The sequence below is a fragment of the Choloepus didactylus genome, chromosome 3 (genome assembly GCF_015220235.1).
Source record: "Choloepus didactylus isolate mChoDid1 chromosome 3, mChoDid1.pri, whole genome shotgun sequence".
NCBI classification, from domain to species: domain Eukaryota; kingdom Metazoa; phylum Chordata; class Mammalia; order Pilosa; family Megalonychidae; genus Choloepus; species Choloepus didactylus.
Window position 1 is genome coordinate 165,911,826 of NC_051309.1, and position 18,526 is coordinate 165,930,351.

Genomic DNA, 18,526 nt, shown 5'->3' on the forward strand with positions numbered 1-18,526 from the left:
CTTGAACATTTTCCTATTGCTCATTACTAGGGGTAAGGGGGGGGGGGGGCAGGGTTGCATAGTGGTTAGAAGCATGTGCTTTGGGGTTGGAGAGAATGGGACAAGTTATTAAGTCCTCAAAACCTACCTTATACGTTTATTGGGAGCATAAAAAATGAGATGATGTATGTTAAGTGCTTTGCCCCTTGTGGCTGGGATGGCCACATATCTTTAACCACATGTCATTTATGACAGATGCCCTTACTGTTGGGTGTGACAATGTGCCCAGCCCTTGCTGCCTTGCATAAAGGTTGCCAATGAGATACAGGGAGAGTTGTTTCATTGGGCTGGTGGGAAAGCTCTTTAAAAGTGGCTGCCCTGGTTGGAAGTCTCATCTGCGTGCTATTTCCCTCTCTCATCTTCTTGTGACTGTCACAGCGGGAGTATGGCAGCCATGGATTCATGCATGGATCCCGTGGGTGGAAGCTCTGCGCTAGTGAAGGGGAGGAAACTTAGAAGGAATCCAGGTCCTGGATGACCAGGGACCACCATACCAGCCCTGGGCTGCTTACCTCTGTACTCTTTTACAGTGAGGAAAAAAACCATTGCTTTTAAATCAATTTTATTTTATATCTCTAGGGGCTGAATTTAATTCCTGACTGATCCACATATGTGCCAGTGAAGATTATTCTTCTCTCTTTGCATCATTTCCCTAACTCGGTGGGTTTGAGCCACCTCCAGGCAAATCTGTCCCACCATTGAATAAGTTCTGGTTAAAATAGGAAGGAAGCGCACACTGCAGCAGCCTGAGGGGTATATCGATGCCGTGTCCTTAGCTAGGCCCTTCAGGAGGACTCTTCCTGCCAGCTGTTTGTTGGTGTACTGACGGCCTGGTCTTTGTGTTCTGTAAGAATGCATCTTAACATTATATTTTAATGTTATCTACATGTTATGAATCTTTCATTCAGTCTTACTCTAACTGTTGTTACATTGTCAAGGTGTGGAAGCTGAGATTAGAATTAAAGGTATGAAGAAAAGTGAGTAGTCAAGGAATAGGAAGGTTTTATCTCCAAGATTTTTCTATTTTTATTAAAAATATTTTTAAAAATTACATTCCTACAATTAAAATTTCATTCTTCAATTTAAAAATGTTTTGTAAGGAACAAAAAGGCAAGAATATACAAAAATATCTTGTAGATACACAGAAAACCTAATAATTTTTAGGCTAGACAGTTTTGTATAAAGCAGGTTAAATTCCATAAGAACTTTTTGAATTGGGTATGGCTTCATTCATTTATTTATAGAGGTATATGGATCAAAAAAGTGCAATTATGAAGTTAACAATTTTCTTTCATATTCACAGAAGTAAAGTTAAAAGGATTTCCCTTTAGAAGAAAGCACAATTCACCTTTTTACTCTTAGTAAATAACATTTTAGTAAACAAATATCTTGCTTTCAAATAAACTTTTAAATATCAATATACATTACAACATAGAAACTAGTGTAGGAGATAGTCTTTCTTCCTGTCTTATAGTGCTTTACTTGCCAATTAAATTTAGAAATGCTTTCAGTCTATCACCACTAAATAGGCAATGTAACACATAAATATACATGTGCTCATTTATTTTTATTTTAAAATGTAGCTAAGAATAGTTTTTATGTATGCATACATGTGTACATGACATTTATAAAGCTCTAAGTCATGAAGAAAAAATATTATATGCATTATTCTCAGGAAGTAGGGTGGGAGAAAAAAACCTAAAGCCTTCAATCAGTCCTAAAAATTTGATAGTTTTACAAATTGGTTCTATCCTGTGCAAAGGTACAGTTTCTTACCTGAGACTTACAGGGTAGAATTTATACATTGCTGGGAAAAAAAAGCCAGGTGATAAATATGACATCTGATGATCTTTCTGACCTATTGCAGAAATATTTTACATTGCTTTAAAAAAAAAAGACTAAGGGTTGTTTTTTTTGTTTTGTTTTGTTTTTTACATTATTTTCACTTAACTTTAAATACAAGATATGCACATATTAAATTATGACTGCTCTACCAGATTATTTTTTAACTAGTTGAATAACTATAATCCGTGCTCTTTCTGAAAGCTGGCATTTATTAAAAATGCAAAGTTTTCACATGTTCCTGATGTTATTTATCATTCCAGGGGCTTCACCTAAGTCAGAATAATATAATCATTACTCCCAACTCCTTTTTACACTGGAAAAACTCTTGCTTACTGTTGGTATTCAATACATTTCATTCATTTAGTCCTTTCCACGTAGACCAAAGAAGTGAAAAATGTGAAGAATATGCTTTTTGTAAAAAGACCAATGATTATAATTGAATGGCAAGTCTAATTAACTGAACCCCCACACCTTAAGTCCAACTAAAAAAACATCCATATGCCCTGGGTTGTCTTAAACAGTTCTATATTGTATTTCTAATCTTGTACTTGCACTGAAATTAAAGTCCTTTTATTATTTTAACCACTTTGATTTAGGAATTTTACCTTGAAATATCATTTCAAAAAGATCTTAGAGTTTCTTTAAAATTGATAAAAAGTTCTATTTTACCCAATGATTTGGATTGCTATTTCATGAGCACGACACATGTTATTGTGAAAAGGAAATAGGGCAAAGAAATGCAGGTATCCACAAATCACCACCACCAACAGGACTAGGAAGAAAATAAAACTGCGCTGCCAGCTAACGCCATATCGAGGCCATGCCAAACAGGTGCCAAAAAATAAATACATTGGGCAATGAGTTGTTTGGGTTATGCAATTATTATGGCCAAATTGACTGATTGCATGCCACTAAAATATATGACTCTTTTAGTTACTGTAACATCACAGAAACGCAGTCTATAAATGAAGGCAGCTCTAGACCACCTGTCGTAGATAATAAGTGGAAACCCCAAAATTCATCCTGGGTGTTTGAGTGTCAAAAAGTCACGTGTTCATTTAATTCAGTATAAAATTTAAATGTTTTTGCCATGGTAAGAATTTTAGCAGTCTTCCCAATGTGAAGCTGTGTCATGTTGCCCCACTCTATTCAGAAATTTGTATTAATTTTGACAGAAGTTGAAAGCAAAATCTACATTTGATGTTTACTTAACATAAGGCCTTCCTTCAGAGATGGTGTGAATTAATAGTTTAAACAATCGAAATACGAGAGTAGACAAAACTACTTTCCAAAGCATCCATTACATTGCTGGAGCTATGAGTGCGATCAGCTGAAACATCTGTGGCCCCATGGATCGAGATCAAGGTGGATCCAGGTTCGTTTCCTACAGCTCTGTGTTCCCTGTTTAGAAAGCAACAACCTTCCCAGGAAGCGAAGTCACATTATTGGGTTAAGAGTAACAAACTGATTATTTTTATTCATTAAAACAAGTTTCCTGAGAAGTTCTACTAGGCAATGTTGTTAGCCTAGCTTGCTTAAAATGTACAAAAATGCAATGAAACTTGTATATCTTTAAAATATTCTAAAGTCAGATTTTGCTCTGATTGGCTACCTAGTTAGGGAAAATTAATAAGGTTTTTTGCTGACAACAATCTGAAATAGAAAAAGTAAGTTGGGGCTCAAAAGTAATTCTTGAGATTATCATATTTATATATGAGGCCTATTGATTGAACAGTAATAAAAAGATGCAGGGTGTTGGAATTGATCCTTGGCTGTTTTGACCCAGGCTAACTTCATGTATCTTGCCAGAATAAACTATCTTTTAAAAAGTGTCCTGTGTAATGAAAATGTCATAGAACTGATCATAGTTATGGTTGCACAAATCCATGAATATACTAAAAGTCATTGAATTATATGCTTTAAATGGGTGAATTGTATGGTGTGTGAATTATCTCTCAATAAACCTGGTTTAAAAAAAAAAAAAAAAAGAGGCCCGTACACTGTTACAGAGATTAGTACATTTCTCTGATAGAAACTCAAGGACATGTTTCTGAAGTTTACTTCTTCTGGGATTTGATGATATTTTAAATACTGAATGAGAATACTTTTATCATATAAAACATTGTTTCATCAAAGTTGGATTCCAGAACCCTTTACACTTCTCTGAGCTTCAGAAGTTCATTATTTAATAGGGTGGGATCAAGTTGTAAAGGCCTAAGTGGTCAGCAAATATCTTAGAGACCTAGAGACAAAAAGGAGCAAACTGAGACCCTTCTGAGAACCAAAACATTGACTAGAAACAACCTTAAAGTAACCAATAGAGGCAGAAAAACAGACAAGTTACAATAATTCAGGTAAGGACAATATTGGCATAAATATTTGAGTCACTGTGGACCACAAGTTGAATATGAATATGCAAAATAGCAATGAAAATACAAATGCCATATTTTAGGATGTGCTGATGAGACTATGACAGACAAATCTGTTAAAATCGTATACCATGAAGACTGGCTTTTGCCAAAGCTCTATGCAGTCCTGTGACAGTATGATAGCAGCGATGAGTCCTAAACACAAGCCGATAATTGTATCTTCCAATGTGTGGAGGAACTTTTCTGGTCTGGAACTCTGCCTTTAAATTATCAGCAGAGCTCAGCTGGCAAATACTTGCTAAAGGGATTCTAAAAGGGAGAGAAAGGCAGTTTTTATTATGCATTAAGGCAGCCTTTCAAACACAAGACCCCAAATTCAGTAGCAAATGTCTGGCTAACCTCATTTCCCCTCAGTTATATGTGCATAGTAGAATAAATAAAATTTCATTCTTTGTTCCTTTCCTGGAATAAAATATCAGGTGTCCTAGAAGAGCTAAGGACTCCCAATTTGCTAGATTGCTTTAAAGGTCAGGACTAGAAAAATAATGATTAAATGGAGATTGATTTTATGTGAGTGGGAGTGATAAACGGCCTTTCTGCATGTTGTGCCATAGCTTCTAGCACAAGGATGTCAAAAAATATCATGTAGAATGTCCTCTCTGATGGCCTTACTGTGTCCTCCTGGGGCACCGTGTTGAAGAGGACACTGAGGCTTGGCTGGAAAGAATGCCAAATGTGATGAGTGGTATCTGCCACAGAAACAGCTACTTCCTGTTCAAATGACTTTAAAGATCTCAGAGACATAGAGAGACTGACCCCAACCTGCACATCTCCCTACCCACACATCACGTGTAAGGGAGGTCTGGTGAGCTTCGAGAAAATGATAACACACAGAGGTAATTTTAGCAGAGAAGGAAGATGTTTGCTCTTTCATTGAAGATTCCTATCTCCTCCAAAAAGTTCCCAAGGATGACTGCATTTGGATGAGATCAACGACAGGATCCACAAGTCACCAGACAACATCCCAGCAGGCCTGTGGTTCCTCTCTCTGCGTCTTCTTGGCAAGTAAAAATGAGCTTGCCAGTCCCTTGGGACTGTGTATACATTGAAACACTTGTTTGGTGTCTTTTCCATCACATAACAGTCCCCTTGGGAAAAGTTCCTGCTGAATGTAATTTATCAGAGGACTTGAATAATCAGAAGAAATTATCCAGAGCTAGTTAGGCAATGCGGTGACCCAGAAGGACACCATAGATAAAACATAGTGTCCTGATTTACACCCTAAAGAATGAAGAGGAAAGGTGACAAGGACTTAGGAAGAATAGCCCAGTCAGCTGGAGGTTGGCTAAGAGGAGGGAACGCCCATTGATTAGAAGTGAATGCATCCTTACACCTCCTTCTCCACCCTCGGAGGGAGCGGTGGACGGTGGCCAGGCCTTTTCCTAGTACTTTTGAATCGCACATTCTTCCAAGTACAGGTGATGCCATCATTATGAAGAGTGGGCGTTGGAAGCAAAGGTTCTTGTGTCTACGTTGATTTGAAATTAATTAAATTCGTATCCTCTTCATCCTCTGTTGGCAGGCCCGGCAGGCTCCCTCAGGGGCTGCTTCTCTTGGAAAACATTAGCACTATTCAGTTTTAGGATTCGTTGTCACTGTAAAAATAGAACAACAGTATATTTCCAAGAAGCCACTGAGAGCTGGTTACTCCACGAAGGAGGCGACTCAAGAGAACATAAACAGTCGGGAAGCCAACAGTGTCTAGTTTATAATTTCAGAAACAAAGGTCCTCTGCATTTTATATTTGATTCCTGAGGAGGAAATCCATGAAAACCAAGAAATAATCCCTAGCTCTTGCTCTAATATCCCTCCCCAGTGCTGATGTGGAGAGAACCAGATGGAGTCAGGGTTCCCCCTTTAATTAAATCTAATCCTATTCCCTAAGTAAAGATGCCAAATTGCCTCTGCTCCCCCTTCTTAAAAAAATTTCCGTGTGTTTTTTTTCCCTGAAGAGTTTGTGTCCCTGGCATGTTTTCAAATAGCCTGTTTTTGTTCATACCCACCAAGGATTGAGGTGCCTTCTCACTGTCATTTAGAATTCAATCATCAGGCATCTCAGTGTGACTAGACATAAATTATGGTATTTGAACACGATAGTACTGTTGGCTTATTTGTGCTTTTGGTTCTAACTTGGATCTCTTACCAAATACCTGGCTCTGAACTTGGATCTCTTACCAAATACCTGGCTTTGCAGCTTTTTTTCCAGTGGGACTATACCTGTACCCCAACTCTCCTGGAAAGCAGGCTGCATTGCCCTTCTTCCTGCTTTTGTTTTTAGTTTTGCACCCCCTTCATTCAATTTCTAGTATATCTCTACTTAAAGCAACCTCCATCTGCAAGGCAATGTTTGAGTGACAATAATAAACACAACCTGGTACCTCCTTATCTTATAGACGGGTATAGTCTGCAACAGACCATACCACATGGTAGTCTTCTACCTTGGTAAATCTCCTGCTTTTATTTATACACCATGTGGTTCCAAAAAGGACTTTGAAGCAACTCCTTTGTGTATATGTGTGTGTGTGTACTCATATATATCCATGAAAGGGGAGGGAGTCATTGTGTGTATGTTTGTGTGCATGTTGTGTTTGTGTTGCCAAGAAGACAAGGAAAGAAACTGTGATAAGGAAGGAAGATCAGTGGGAAAGGATGGGGAGGGCAGAATTTTATCTGAGGCAGGGAGGTGAACAAAAGGACAACTTGTATAGCTAAGCTTATTTAAAATGGAAACCTGATTGAAAATTAAGAAACCGTCTATCTGAAAAGTATATGCTGTGATCCCTTTCACTTCACAACTGAAGAGTTATTCACCTGAATATCTCTTAAACTGGGCAAGAAGGATTCATTTCTTAGAAATTGGGTGGTACTGAAACAATATTTCTAAGATCCAGAAGTCCATCTCATAAGTCTCTGAGTTACGTGTTTTCCTTTTGTCGCCTTATCTTGAAATTTCAGCCACTGATAAGCAGACTATAACACAAAGCTGAATAGCAATGGGCACAAGCCCTCTTTTGTCCTCAACACTGAACTATGTCCAGCTGCTATAATAGGAGTGATCTTAAAATTATTATAAAGCCAATTCATACTAAATGTTGAAAAAATAGGAAATACAAGTAAGGTGTCATGCTTTCAAACCATTCCCCACCTTAAAGTTACAAAATATTTATCTATTTTTTTCTGGCCTTTCTTTATTTCTTCCTTTCTTCCTTTCTTCTTTCTTTCTCTCTTTCTTTCAACATTTAAACTTATCTGGAGGCTATTTTAATGTAAAGTGTGAGTCAGAGATCTAAATCCCCTTCCCCCAATCTTAGTTGTCCTAAGACTATTTAGCGAAAAACCCATTTGAAACAAAATGCTACTTTTATAATATATTACATGTTTACATATATTTGAGGCTGTTTACAATTTTTCTATTCTATTTCACTAATAATTTTTATTCAGTTCGTGGTGCACACTGCTTTAATTATTGATTAATGCTCACAATTGCTCTTTTTCCTGATTTTAGAATTTAGAATTGTCCTGGCTATTAGTGCATAGTAATTCTTCCAGATGAAAAATGTGCGTTGGAATTTTTAAGAAAATGAGTTGAATTAAATCTTATCATTTTTGCATTGCTGAGATTTTCATCCAGGAACATAGCATATCCTTCCACCTGTTCAGGATTTTATGTCCCCAATAAAAATGTGAATGTTTTCTTTTTATATTTTCCCAAGCATTTTTTGTTGTTGTTGAGTTTATGCAAGGGTATCTCCCATTTTGTGTTTCTTTCATGATAGTACTAATGGTGAGATTACTAATGGGTGGATTTTTTTTTTTTAATACAGTAGATAAAAACACAGGGTCAGATGGCCAGAATTTGAATCACAGCTCAGTCACTTCCTTGCAGTGTGACCTTGGGATAGTTAACCGTTCTTAGCCTGCAGTTTTCTTGTCTCAGTTATAAAACGTGCATTAATTCTACATACCTCATAGGGTTATTGTAAAGAATAAATGAGAAGATTTAAAAAATGGAAAATAAATTTTGGAGAGGATGTGGAGAAATGGGAACCCTCATACGTTGTTGGTGGGAATGTAATATGGTGCAGTTGCTGTGTAAAATAGTTGGCCATTCTTCAAAAAGTTAAACAGAACCACCATGTGTTCCAGTAATCTCACTTCTAGGTATATGCCCAAAAGAAGTGAAGGACTTGAACAGATATTTCTACGGCAATGTTCATAGAAGCACCTGCTATTCACAACTGCCAAAAGGTGGAAACAACCCAAGGGTCCATCAACAGAAGAATGGAAAAACAAATGTGGTATATCCTTACAAGGGAATATTATTCAGCTATAAAAAGGAATGAAGTTCTGATACACACTACAACATGGGTGAACCCTGAAAACATAATTCTGAATAGAAAAAAAAAGCCAGGCACAAAAGTACAGATCTCACTTACATGAAATAACTAGAAGAGGCAAATTCATAGAGACAAAGCTGATTACAGTTTATCAGGGGTGGGGAGCGGAAGGGCGAATGGGGAGTCAATGCTTAATGGGTGCAGAGTTTCTGATTGGGGTGATAGGAAGTTTTGGTAATGGATGGTGGTGACGGTAGCACAATATTATGAATGTAATTAATGCCACTGAATTGTATACTTGAAAGTGGTTAAAATGGAAAATTACATGTAGTATATATGTTGCCACCACTAAAGCAAAAAAAAAGAATAAATGAGAAAAATGCAGGTAAAGCACTCTACTGCAGGCCTGGCACACAGACCCATCATTATTCTTAATTTGCAGATTTTATACCAGCAAGTATTTGTTGGTAAAACACTAGCTTGAACATGGCTTCAAATATCCAAAGCCTTTAAGAAACTATTTCCCAAAGCAAACTGTAAATTTCCAAGAAGAATCTACTTAAATGCGGTTTGTTTAGGACACCTGAAAAGCATTTTGAAAGCTTAATGTGTGGCACTGTCCAACCATAAGGACTCGTTTATTTAAAGCGCCAAGGAGCAGAGGTGCTCATAGCTTGGCGCTGACGGCTACAGCTCTGGGGACCGTGAGCAACGTGACAAAGACTGCCACACGCAAGACAAGACAATCCCAATGTAGGCGCAAGTTGCTTCAGCTGTGGGACGTCAGGCCATTCCGAGAGTGTAGCAATCACACATGCACGTTCTCACCTGTGGGGCAATGGACATCCGGCCAGTGATTAAGTCAGCAACCTGGAGCCTGGAGGGACTCTCTCACACGCTCATGCCTTAATTTTCTATTCCTTTAGATGTGTTCCCTGCTTTCTTTGTGGCTATTTATCATCTCTGTGAAATGATCAAATAAGCCTAGATGCTTTTAACTTCAGCAAATCCTGGAGTTCCCTGTTAAAAATATCGTGGCAAACTGCCATAGAATTGCAACAGATAAAGTATTTCACTTCAACCTTGGATTGCTTGCCTCCATGTTACTGTGTGGTTTTAGCGATTTATCTACAGCAGCAGTGACATTTGTGAGCAATTTTTCTAGGAGTGTTATTTAGATATTCTAAGAATGTGAAACACCTTTCCCAAAAGACTTTAGGGCTGACAAACCCTAAAAAGGAAGAGAATTGCTTAAAAAGCATCATCTTATTGTTATTGTCTTTTGAGAAAGCATTGAATTGGAACACTACCAGTAAAATAAGGACAAATGCAACTCTTAATACCTTGTTTCATATACCTGCTCTTTGTTGCAGTCGGCTTCAGATAAGTCATCTTTGTTCTCGTCATCAGTTTATCATGTACCAATCCCTCTTTATGACCACAGCTCGTGTTCCCTAGTTCCAAAGATGACGATAAACCTACACTAAACCTTTTCTGTGCCATGCTACTCTCTAACTTGGTTTTTGAGAATACAGAGTTTAGTCAGCACAAAGTCATGTAGCAATTGGATTTAGCTCCCTTTCTTTTCATCAATATATTGTCTCATCGCCTTCCCGAAAGAGGCCTAGCTGGGGAATTGAGGCCACATACCTGGCTAACATCAGAGCCAGGCCTAGAAGTAGCCAGGGATGCAGAGGCCATGTCCATAGAATAGACATGGTCTGGCCACTATTTAAGCAATGCTATGGTTTGTTATATTTAGAACATCTTCCCTCACCCACCACATAGACACACACACACACAACATATACACATACACACACATCTTAACAGTGTGTGTATGTGTATGCGTATGTATAGATACACACAACATCTTAACAGTGTTGTTTGAGGTTTCCATTCTGCAGGACTATAACTTATTACTTTGTATCCCTGATACCCTACCTAGCTCAGATTTGGGGGAAACCAGCTGGCACTTAATACTTGTTGACCTGAAGTATAATTTGAAACCATTTTGAAGGGATTAGAGAAGAAAAGAAGGAAGAATCTCATAAACAAAGAAAAAAATTGCAAGTGACCACAGAGATTTACTCAAGTACAGAGGACAAAAAAAGTTCAACAAAACTGCTTTTCTCTGGCAATTAATAGTTACAGTCTTGTCAGTGACTGCACTGGATGATGGACATATCATTCACCAAATATAGTATTAGCCTCAATGAGACTGGCTTTCTTGTTGCTAAGTATTCTTTTCATTTTTTTTTTCCTTTTTTAATCTATAGCTTGTCTTTTTATTATGACACAAAATAATAAAATTTATTATAAAGCTAATGTAATTAACAGCGTGATACTGGTGCAAAAATAGACAAATCTAATGGAATAGAATTGAGAATTTCAAAACAGACCTTCACATATCATAAATATATGTTTAATGGTTGTACCTATAGCTTGTCTTTTAATTTATGGAATATCTCTTTTGCTTGACTAATTAATAAAAGAAAATGAAAAACGCAGTTTTAAAAGAAATCCTTCTCTAGATCAAGACTTATCACAAACTAGTTGTGTGAACTTGGATTAATCACTTAACCTCACTGAGTTCCAGGTTTACTCAGATGGATTATTTCGTTTTCTACTGGTTATCTTGGCATGGTATAGACAGTACTGGGCACATATTAGATGCTCAATAAAACAAGAGGCTGGCTAGACTGTAAGCTCAACAATAACCATAAGCCTTTCCTGTTTTGACCAATATCTGGTGGCATTTGCTTGAGGGGTTGTGGAGAGTGGGGAGCAGGTAATAAGGGAGGGTACCTTCTATAGAGAATTTTAAAACAATAATAAAACTGACTAAACAGATCTGTTTTTTCTTATCACCAGGTGCTGGCGATGCTTAAAACATAATCGATGATGAAACACTCCTTGACTCTAGGGCAGCCCACGCCCACTGCCCTCCCCCCATCTCCTGGAACACCACTAACTCTCTTTCTAGTATCTCATACAAGCCTGGCACATCACAGGTATGAATCATTGAAAAATGCTCATGTGGGAAATAAGAATATAGAACTCGACTCTTACAACTAGCCCAACACTTTCATGTTGCTTTTCCTGCTGAGTTTTTAAAAACATGAAAATCACAATATAAATGTCCCATGGTGCCTTGTCCATCTCTGGTCCTTGCTAAAATTCTGTGCTAAACTTTTGATTCCACAGCTCCAAAAAGCCCATTCACTGAGGACAGGGGAAAATAATGAACAAGGGCTGGGAATGAACAAGGAATAGAAAAACCTGAAGCTGTGGACCCTAATAAGAGAAGGTTGGAGGGTTGAAGTCTTTGTGTACAAAGACTTATGAAGTATAGGATGGTGACCAGATGGACTCCTTTTCCCTAGAAACAAAGCAAACTTTATGTACAGCAGAGGTTCTGTGTCAGGGGTGTCTTTCTAGCACCAAAGAGGGCTGACCCCTATGAACATATGCCAGAGTCTTAGTTAAGCGGAGGACGGGGTAGTGTGCTGTCCACTACATTCTATCTTCTGGGCCTATGATATACTTTCTAAAGCACTGAATTCATCTGTACACTGCTTAAATGACAGAGGAAGGATGACTTGGAGAAGTCAAAGTCAATGGGAAAGGGGAGAACACTTTCCTTAGGAAAAAAGTTTCATTTGCATGGTGCTTTAAAACTTACAAAAGTGGTTTTATTCTCCCATATAATCCTGTGAAACTAGAAGCACGGGTGTTGCTGTTTCTATTTTTTGAGATGAGGAAACTGAAATTCAGAGCACTATCATGAATTGTTTTAGGACAAAGAACCAACAAGTATTCAGAGCAGGTCTTAAAACGACTCATCAGATTCTAAGTCCAATGACCAATGTGCACTCCACCTGCATCTCTCTAATGATTCACAAGCTTTTAGAGAAGGAACAAATCTAATTGCTGTCCTGGATTAGATATTCTAAGTAAATGTTTTACAATTATCAATGTAAGTAAGATAATAGGAGAAAGAAACATAAATGAAATCATAACAGAAAAGATTATTCAAACTATAAGGTGTTAATACTCTTGCAAAAACTCCACCTTGATGAGAAGACTATTCTGAAATCACCAACATTAGTGGACTCAGACCAGTAATGGAGAAGAACCCAAATTCTCCAGATTCTTCCTGGGATATCAAGCAAATTCCTCATCTCTTAGGATTGGTGATGTCCCTCCCCACCCCCACCCCACCGCAAAATAAAAATCACCAAGGACACCAGGGGGAACAATAATTTCCATCCACCAATATAGGCTTGCCTGGGCTTTAAGACAGAAGCTTATTATCCCAAAAAGGCAGTGGGTTTCTGTACATGACTTTTAAAGTTATTAATAGTAACCAATATTTATTAAGGGCTTACTTTGTGCCAGGTTTTGTTCTGAGGGCTTCGTATGTTTCTTAGGTTTTAATGAATACAAATGAACTTTACTTTGGAATATCACAATACCCTTTGAAATTATCGGAAAGTTTCTGTGTCAACCAAAGGCTTGGGATTTATCACTCCTGGTTCTATATTGCTGGGCCTGGGTTCAGAGACAGGGAATGAGTGAAGGCCTGACAGTCATCCTGTGAATTAAAGCTAGATAGGAATGTAGACACTCCTTTTAAAAATAATAATGTAGCAGAGAGCAGCTCTCCAAATAGGTGAAGGCTTTCTGCCTTATAGGCAGTAAGGAGCTAGAACTTATTTAAATAACCAACCACTCACCATCCTCCAAATCTTAATTTAACAATTTAACAAACTTTAAACTTCTACTATGCTGCCAGTAATTTCAGAGAGCAAGAAGCAGGTATGTAAAAACTATGGACATGGTTCTATTTTTAGATAAGATAAAAATACTTGGAAAAGATCCCTTTGCAATGCCCTTTGCAGTCCTTCCCCTGGCTTCACACACACACACACACACCTGCTTGTTAATGTAACTTAAATGGTATAAACTCTTTCCTGAACCAGTGTTGAAACTTAACATGCAAATACCTGGAGAGGTAACATTGATTTAAATCCACAATATGGTGTAGGTTTCAGGGCTGAAGTTTGCCTGAGTGGGAGTGTGGTGGTGTGAGGTAGGGAGAGAACAAGATGGCGACTTCTTAGGTGAAGTTTTGGTGAAAGATACAAAAAAGTGTCCAGAAGACATCTGATTGCTCCAATCACTTTCTAATCAATCTTCCCTTGCAGTGCTTCCACTTTGGGGACTGCCCAACAACAGGTGACTGTGTTCCGGAAGCATTTAATACCCGAAGAGATACAGACACAGGACCTCTGGTTAGCATCAGGGGAGAGGATGTGGGCGGTGTTTACCCTGCTCTGGAGGTTTGTTCTCTCTCTTCTGACAGGACTGTGCTGTCTCATTCATGGGCTCAAGTTCTCTTCTCTCTGGTCATGCCTGGGTCATCCCTGCCGACAACTTGATGCGCCCAGGATGGCAGGGCTGCTCTGCTGAGCCAGTCCACCACTCACTGAATCATCAGTTCTACATCCTGTGAGCACCTCTCTCGTCCTGACCTAACAATTCTGATAAAAAACACTCCCAGGATGGTCCTTTCTAGTCTCACAAAAGATAATATAATCTAAACGAAACTGTGGAGTGCTAAGCGACACCCAAATCCAGAAGCTAAAAATCTTCTATCAAGCAGAGCCACCTAGCGGTAGAACGGAATATGGTGTTTGTTGGTTTTGGTTTTTTTCATTCTCTTTTAATTCTTCTCCTTTAACAATGCAATCCAGGTGGGTTTTTTTTGTTTGTTTTAACATTCATTTTACTCCCTTTTGTTTGCAGTCACCCACTTTGAAACTGTCCCCTCCATTTTCCTTACCAAACATCTATTTATCCACGGTAAACAAACCTAGTTTGTTAAAATCAGAAAGTTTTACGACTAAAATAGAAGCAGACTTGACAGTGAGTGTCTCTTTAAAAGGACAAGAAAATGTCATTACTAATTTATTTTTAAAGATAAAGAGCTTCTAGGATATTTACTCTGTGGTCTTCTATTTCTCATAGCTCACACTTCCTTTTCTCCACACTACACACATATGCATCTATGTAAATTGTCTCAAAATTTACAGACACAAGAGAAGGTGAGCCAAAGTGCTCTATTATGGTCTCTACCCCTCAACATATACTCCATGGTAGAAATTAGAAGTACCTTGGGTTGTGGTTTGATTCCTTTTCTTCCTTTAAAGTAGGTAAACATTCAAAGTCGGCTAGAACAGAATAAAAACAAACTCATTGTTAGTCACCGATTTCTATTTCCTATCCACAAAACCCACACAGTAGAGCATCACATTTCCCCCCTCTGTGTGGTTACTTGTGCAGAAATGGCCTTGCTAGGGAGTTCTGAAGGTTAAAAGATTAATGATGCCAAAGCTCTTGAAATGGAAAAGGCACAGATACACTACTTCAACGTGCCTCTGCCCTTGTTGGAAAGGGCACAATTCATCACTGCTTGGTTATTCAGTCTCTGCAGAACCCCACTGCTGCTCCAAAGGGTGAATCTGCATGTTTCAGTATAGACACTGCAATAAAATGGCTTCATCTGAGGTCCTGATGAGTCTGCAGAATGACTGTAGTCAGACTGCACAGTAGAAAAGAAGCAGGTAAGGTGGGGGGAGCAACCTTCTTAAAATCATCAGAGTTCTCTCCCATCACACCATCCATTATTATAAAAGAAAAAAAAAACTGGATCTATCACCTATACATCAAGGTAACTCTCTGCATTAGTTGTCAAATAGAAATGCCCTTTTCCAGTTTCCTGGTTTTATGGAGAGTAAAAGGATCATGTTTTAATATGACAGTTATCTCAGACACAAAAGGAAATGCACCAAAATATTAAGAGAGGTCGATTTTGGATGGTGGACTTTAAAAAAAATCTTTTTTTCTACTGTGTTTGCATTTTCCAAATTTTCTTATGTGTATATATATTATTTTTATAAATTAAAAACAATAAAATGAAACTATCTCAATGACCCATCCTGATCTTCAAATGCTTTACAGAGCTATTCTTCCCTCAATATTGGATTATGAAAAGCTGTTAAAAAATTGTACAAGTTAGTTGAGTGGTTCTAATCTTCTGGACAGTTCATCTTGATAAGCCTGTGGTACAATAATTCTAATAACAGTTCTCTGGATGTGAGCACTCCATTATAGATTGTTGAATATGGCAGACCCCAAAGTATTGTTTTAAAGTAAATGTTAAAAATACAAATGATATGACAAGTAGTGCTTTTATTAATTTATTGTAGGTAATAAAAAAGTAATTTGTTGCTTTTTAAAGGAATAAAAACAGAAAAATCAGTTGCCATTATTTTTAAGTTCAAATATTGATTTAAGGAAAATATACTATAATTTTTGCTTGATATCAATTGGAAATTAAGTTATATGGAGATATATATTACCATCTGTATTAGCCTGTCCAATAGATATTCTGCAGTGATTGGAAATGTTCTAAATTTGCACTAATAATAGTAGCCACTAGCCACAAATAGCTACTGAGCACTCAAAATGTGACTGAGGAACTGAAATTTTAATTTTATTTAATTTTATTTAAATTTAAATAGCTATGTGTGGCTAATGTCTATGATATTGAAAAGCAGAGATCTATGTAAACTCTTTGATGAAGTTTTATATCCACATAGAGATTAAAATGATAGATATTGAGATTCTGAAAATACATAAGTTAATTCCAGATGCTAACTTTTTCAGAAAATTAGGTTTCAGAGACGTCCTTCCTTGGAAAAGATCATTCCAAAAACTTGTACAGAAATAAGAGGAAACAAATGATCCAGTAATTAAACAGAATATTTAAGGAACATCAGACCCAGGTTTATTTTATGCATGCACCAGATCTAATGTGGGATTGGGCTCTGTCATGCTCCAGGATTTGGTTGAGGTATTTATAAAACTGTTGCAGTTTTCTATTACTAGACAGAAAAAGAAAAAACAGCTTTAGAAACAACAACAGCACGTACGATTTCTATTCATGCTGTTCATCCATTTATCGAGCTCTTCCATTTCTATTTCCATAACAGAGGGTGTGTCTTCTTCAAAAATGGGGCTAGAGATAGAAAGCAAAAAGCATGTTGAATAAAAATGTAGTATGCCGAATTTCATTTGTGTAGAGCCTAGAATGCTGATTCTGAGGAAGGTGAACTTGACTCAGTGTCACACTTCAAGGTAGCCTGGGGGCTTTGCCCTCTTGGGGAACATCAAACTCTAACAGAAAGAAAAGCTAAAAGGAAAACAACCTAAATCTATCACTGATCCAAATATTGGGGGCGCACAAACCCAGCGGGTTGGGTTGCAAAGGGAACCTAGGGGGACTCTCACAGAGCCCCTGGAGGTACAAGGCTTCCGCCACAAGGCTCTTCAGGGAGTTGCCACATTTAGCATTTAGCCTTGCTTAATTTCACTTCCTTTTCCTTGGGGTTTTTGCTCACTGCCCAAGGTCAAGAAGCCACTGTTAACAGGCTCCTTTTATCACCCTTTCTTCAGTTCCCAGGCTTTCCTCTCTAGAAGAAATGGAACCGTTGATTTCAGAAATTCCCTGCTCTCACTTGACGGGGCTCAGAGGGCACAGTTACCACACTGGAGCCGTTTAGTTAGTGCAGAAGGGGCTGGGATGGAGGTGGGGGAACCACCAGCTTTGAACTGCGGTTGCGTAGGCAGTACACTGTGTAGAGGAAGTGGGCAAAATGTGGGTGTGGGGGCTGCCGCGTGGTGGTCATCGCACCTGATCACTCTTTTGGGTGGAATCTCTGTCTCTCCCCATCCAGTCCCTCTCCCCCGCCCTCCCCTCTCCCCATCCCACGCTTTCCCCAGGGCTGTTCTCGAAGTGTGAATTCTAAGCTTCTTCTAGGGCTTCTCTGCTTTGATACCAGCTCAAGTATCTTCCCTGCTGACAACATTTTTAATCTGAGTAAATGAATTGATGTCCTTGAAACACACCCAGGCTCAGAGTATTTAATTACTATGCATTTGGAATTGATAGCGGTCAGAAAAAATTCTATTCTGAACCGAGGAGGAGGAAATAAACCAGATCCGCCGCTCTCCCCCGCCCAGATGCGCCAATGGACTGAGGGCTGGGACGCCTGGCAAATTCTCCCTTGGGCCGCTAGGGGCCGTCGCCTGGTGCCCGGGAAGCAAGGGATCTCGGGAGAGGTGTCACAAGAACAACACCCTTGAAAGGGGCAGATGTTTCTCTTATCGGCTTGTCTCCCTAACTAGTCTTGTGGACAACTGAGCTGCTTCTGGAAGCACTGGGGGAAGACTTACACCTTGGCGTTTTCACTTCCCAGTTCATCTAAAAGAGAATAAATGTAAAGGTCATATCAGCTTTGTTTTGTCTGTAAACAACTTTTTATTTGAGCAACAACTAAAGCTCAAAGAAGACAAAATGACTAAATAAATTACATTTTTAAAGATGCAATAATTAATCTCCAAGTCAAACAAATGCGGCTTGCCATAAACAAAAATGAGATCCCAATTGGTGTGAAATCTGTTTTCTTTTGACATGGTCTTTTGGGATGTCTCAGTTCAGATCAGATTCTCATCCTTGCTATTTTATTTTATTTTTCATTTTGTTTTCTTTAGTCAAGAGGAAAACAGTAGTGAGGAAGAGAAAGGAAGGCCTAAACAAGAGAGCTTGTTCCTTGTGCTCCTTCAGTGAAATATCCCAGTTAAGGAACACTGTTGTTTCACCGCCTTATGACAAACCACGTTAAATATCATGACACTGTTCCTTTGTCCCAGAGGAGGATGTGAAGTGCTGCATCAAGGGCTCCCCTTTGGAATCTCCTTTCACCCCTGAGCTTTGCATGGCTGAGCTGGTCACAGCCTTCCAGTCTC

General features: G+C 38.5%; 1 protein-coding gene across 2 annotated transcripts in view; it reads right to left on the reverse strand.

Annotated features, from left to right (window-relative positions):
- Nucleotides 1-1,060: 1,060 nt before the first annotated feature.
- Nucleotides 1,061-18,526, reverse strand: part of TMEM154 (transmembrane protein 154) — a 41,716-nt gene continuing 24,250 nt past the window's right edge. The window contains exons 4-7 of one of the 2 annotated variants that reach the window (XM_037830829.1): nt 17,954-17,981; nt 16,651-16,736; nt 14,829-14,886; nt 1,061-4,562 (exon numbers count right to left, since the gene is read on the reverse strand). In XM_037830829.1, the coding sequence (XP_037686757.1) occupies nt 4,370-4,562; nt 14,829-14,886; nt 16,651-16,736; nt 17,954-17,981 (365 nt within the window). In that variant the 3' untranslated portion in view covers nt 1,061-4,369. Of the gene's footprint in view, nt 5,909-14,828; nt 14,887-16,650; nt 16,737-17,953; nt 17,982-18,526 lie in introns of both variants that reach the window. The other variant, XM_037830830.1, reaches the window with a different exon arrangement.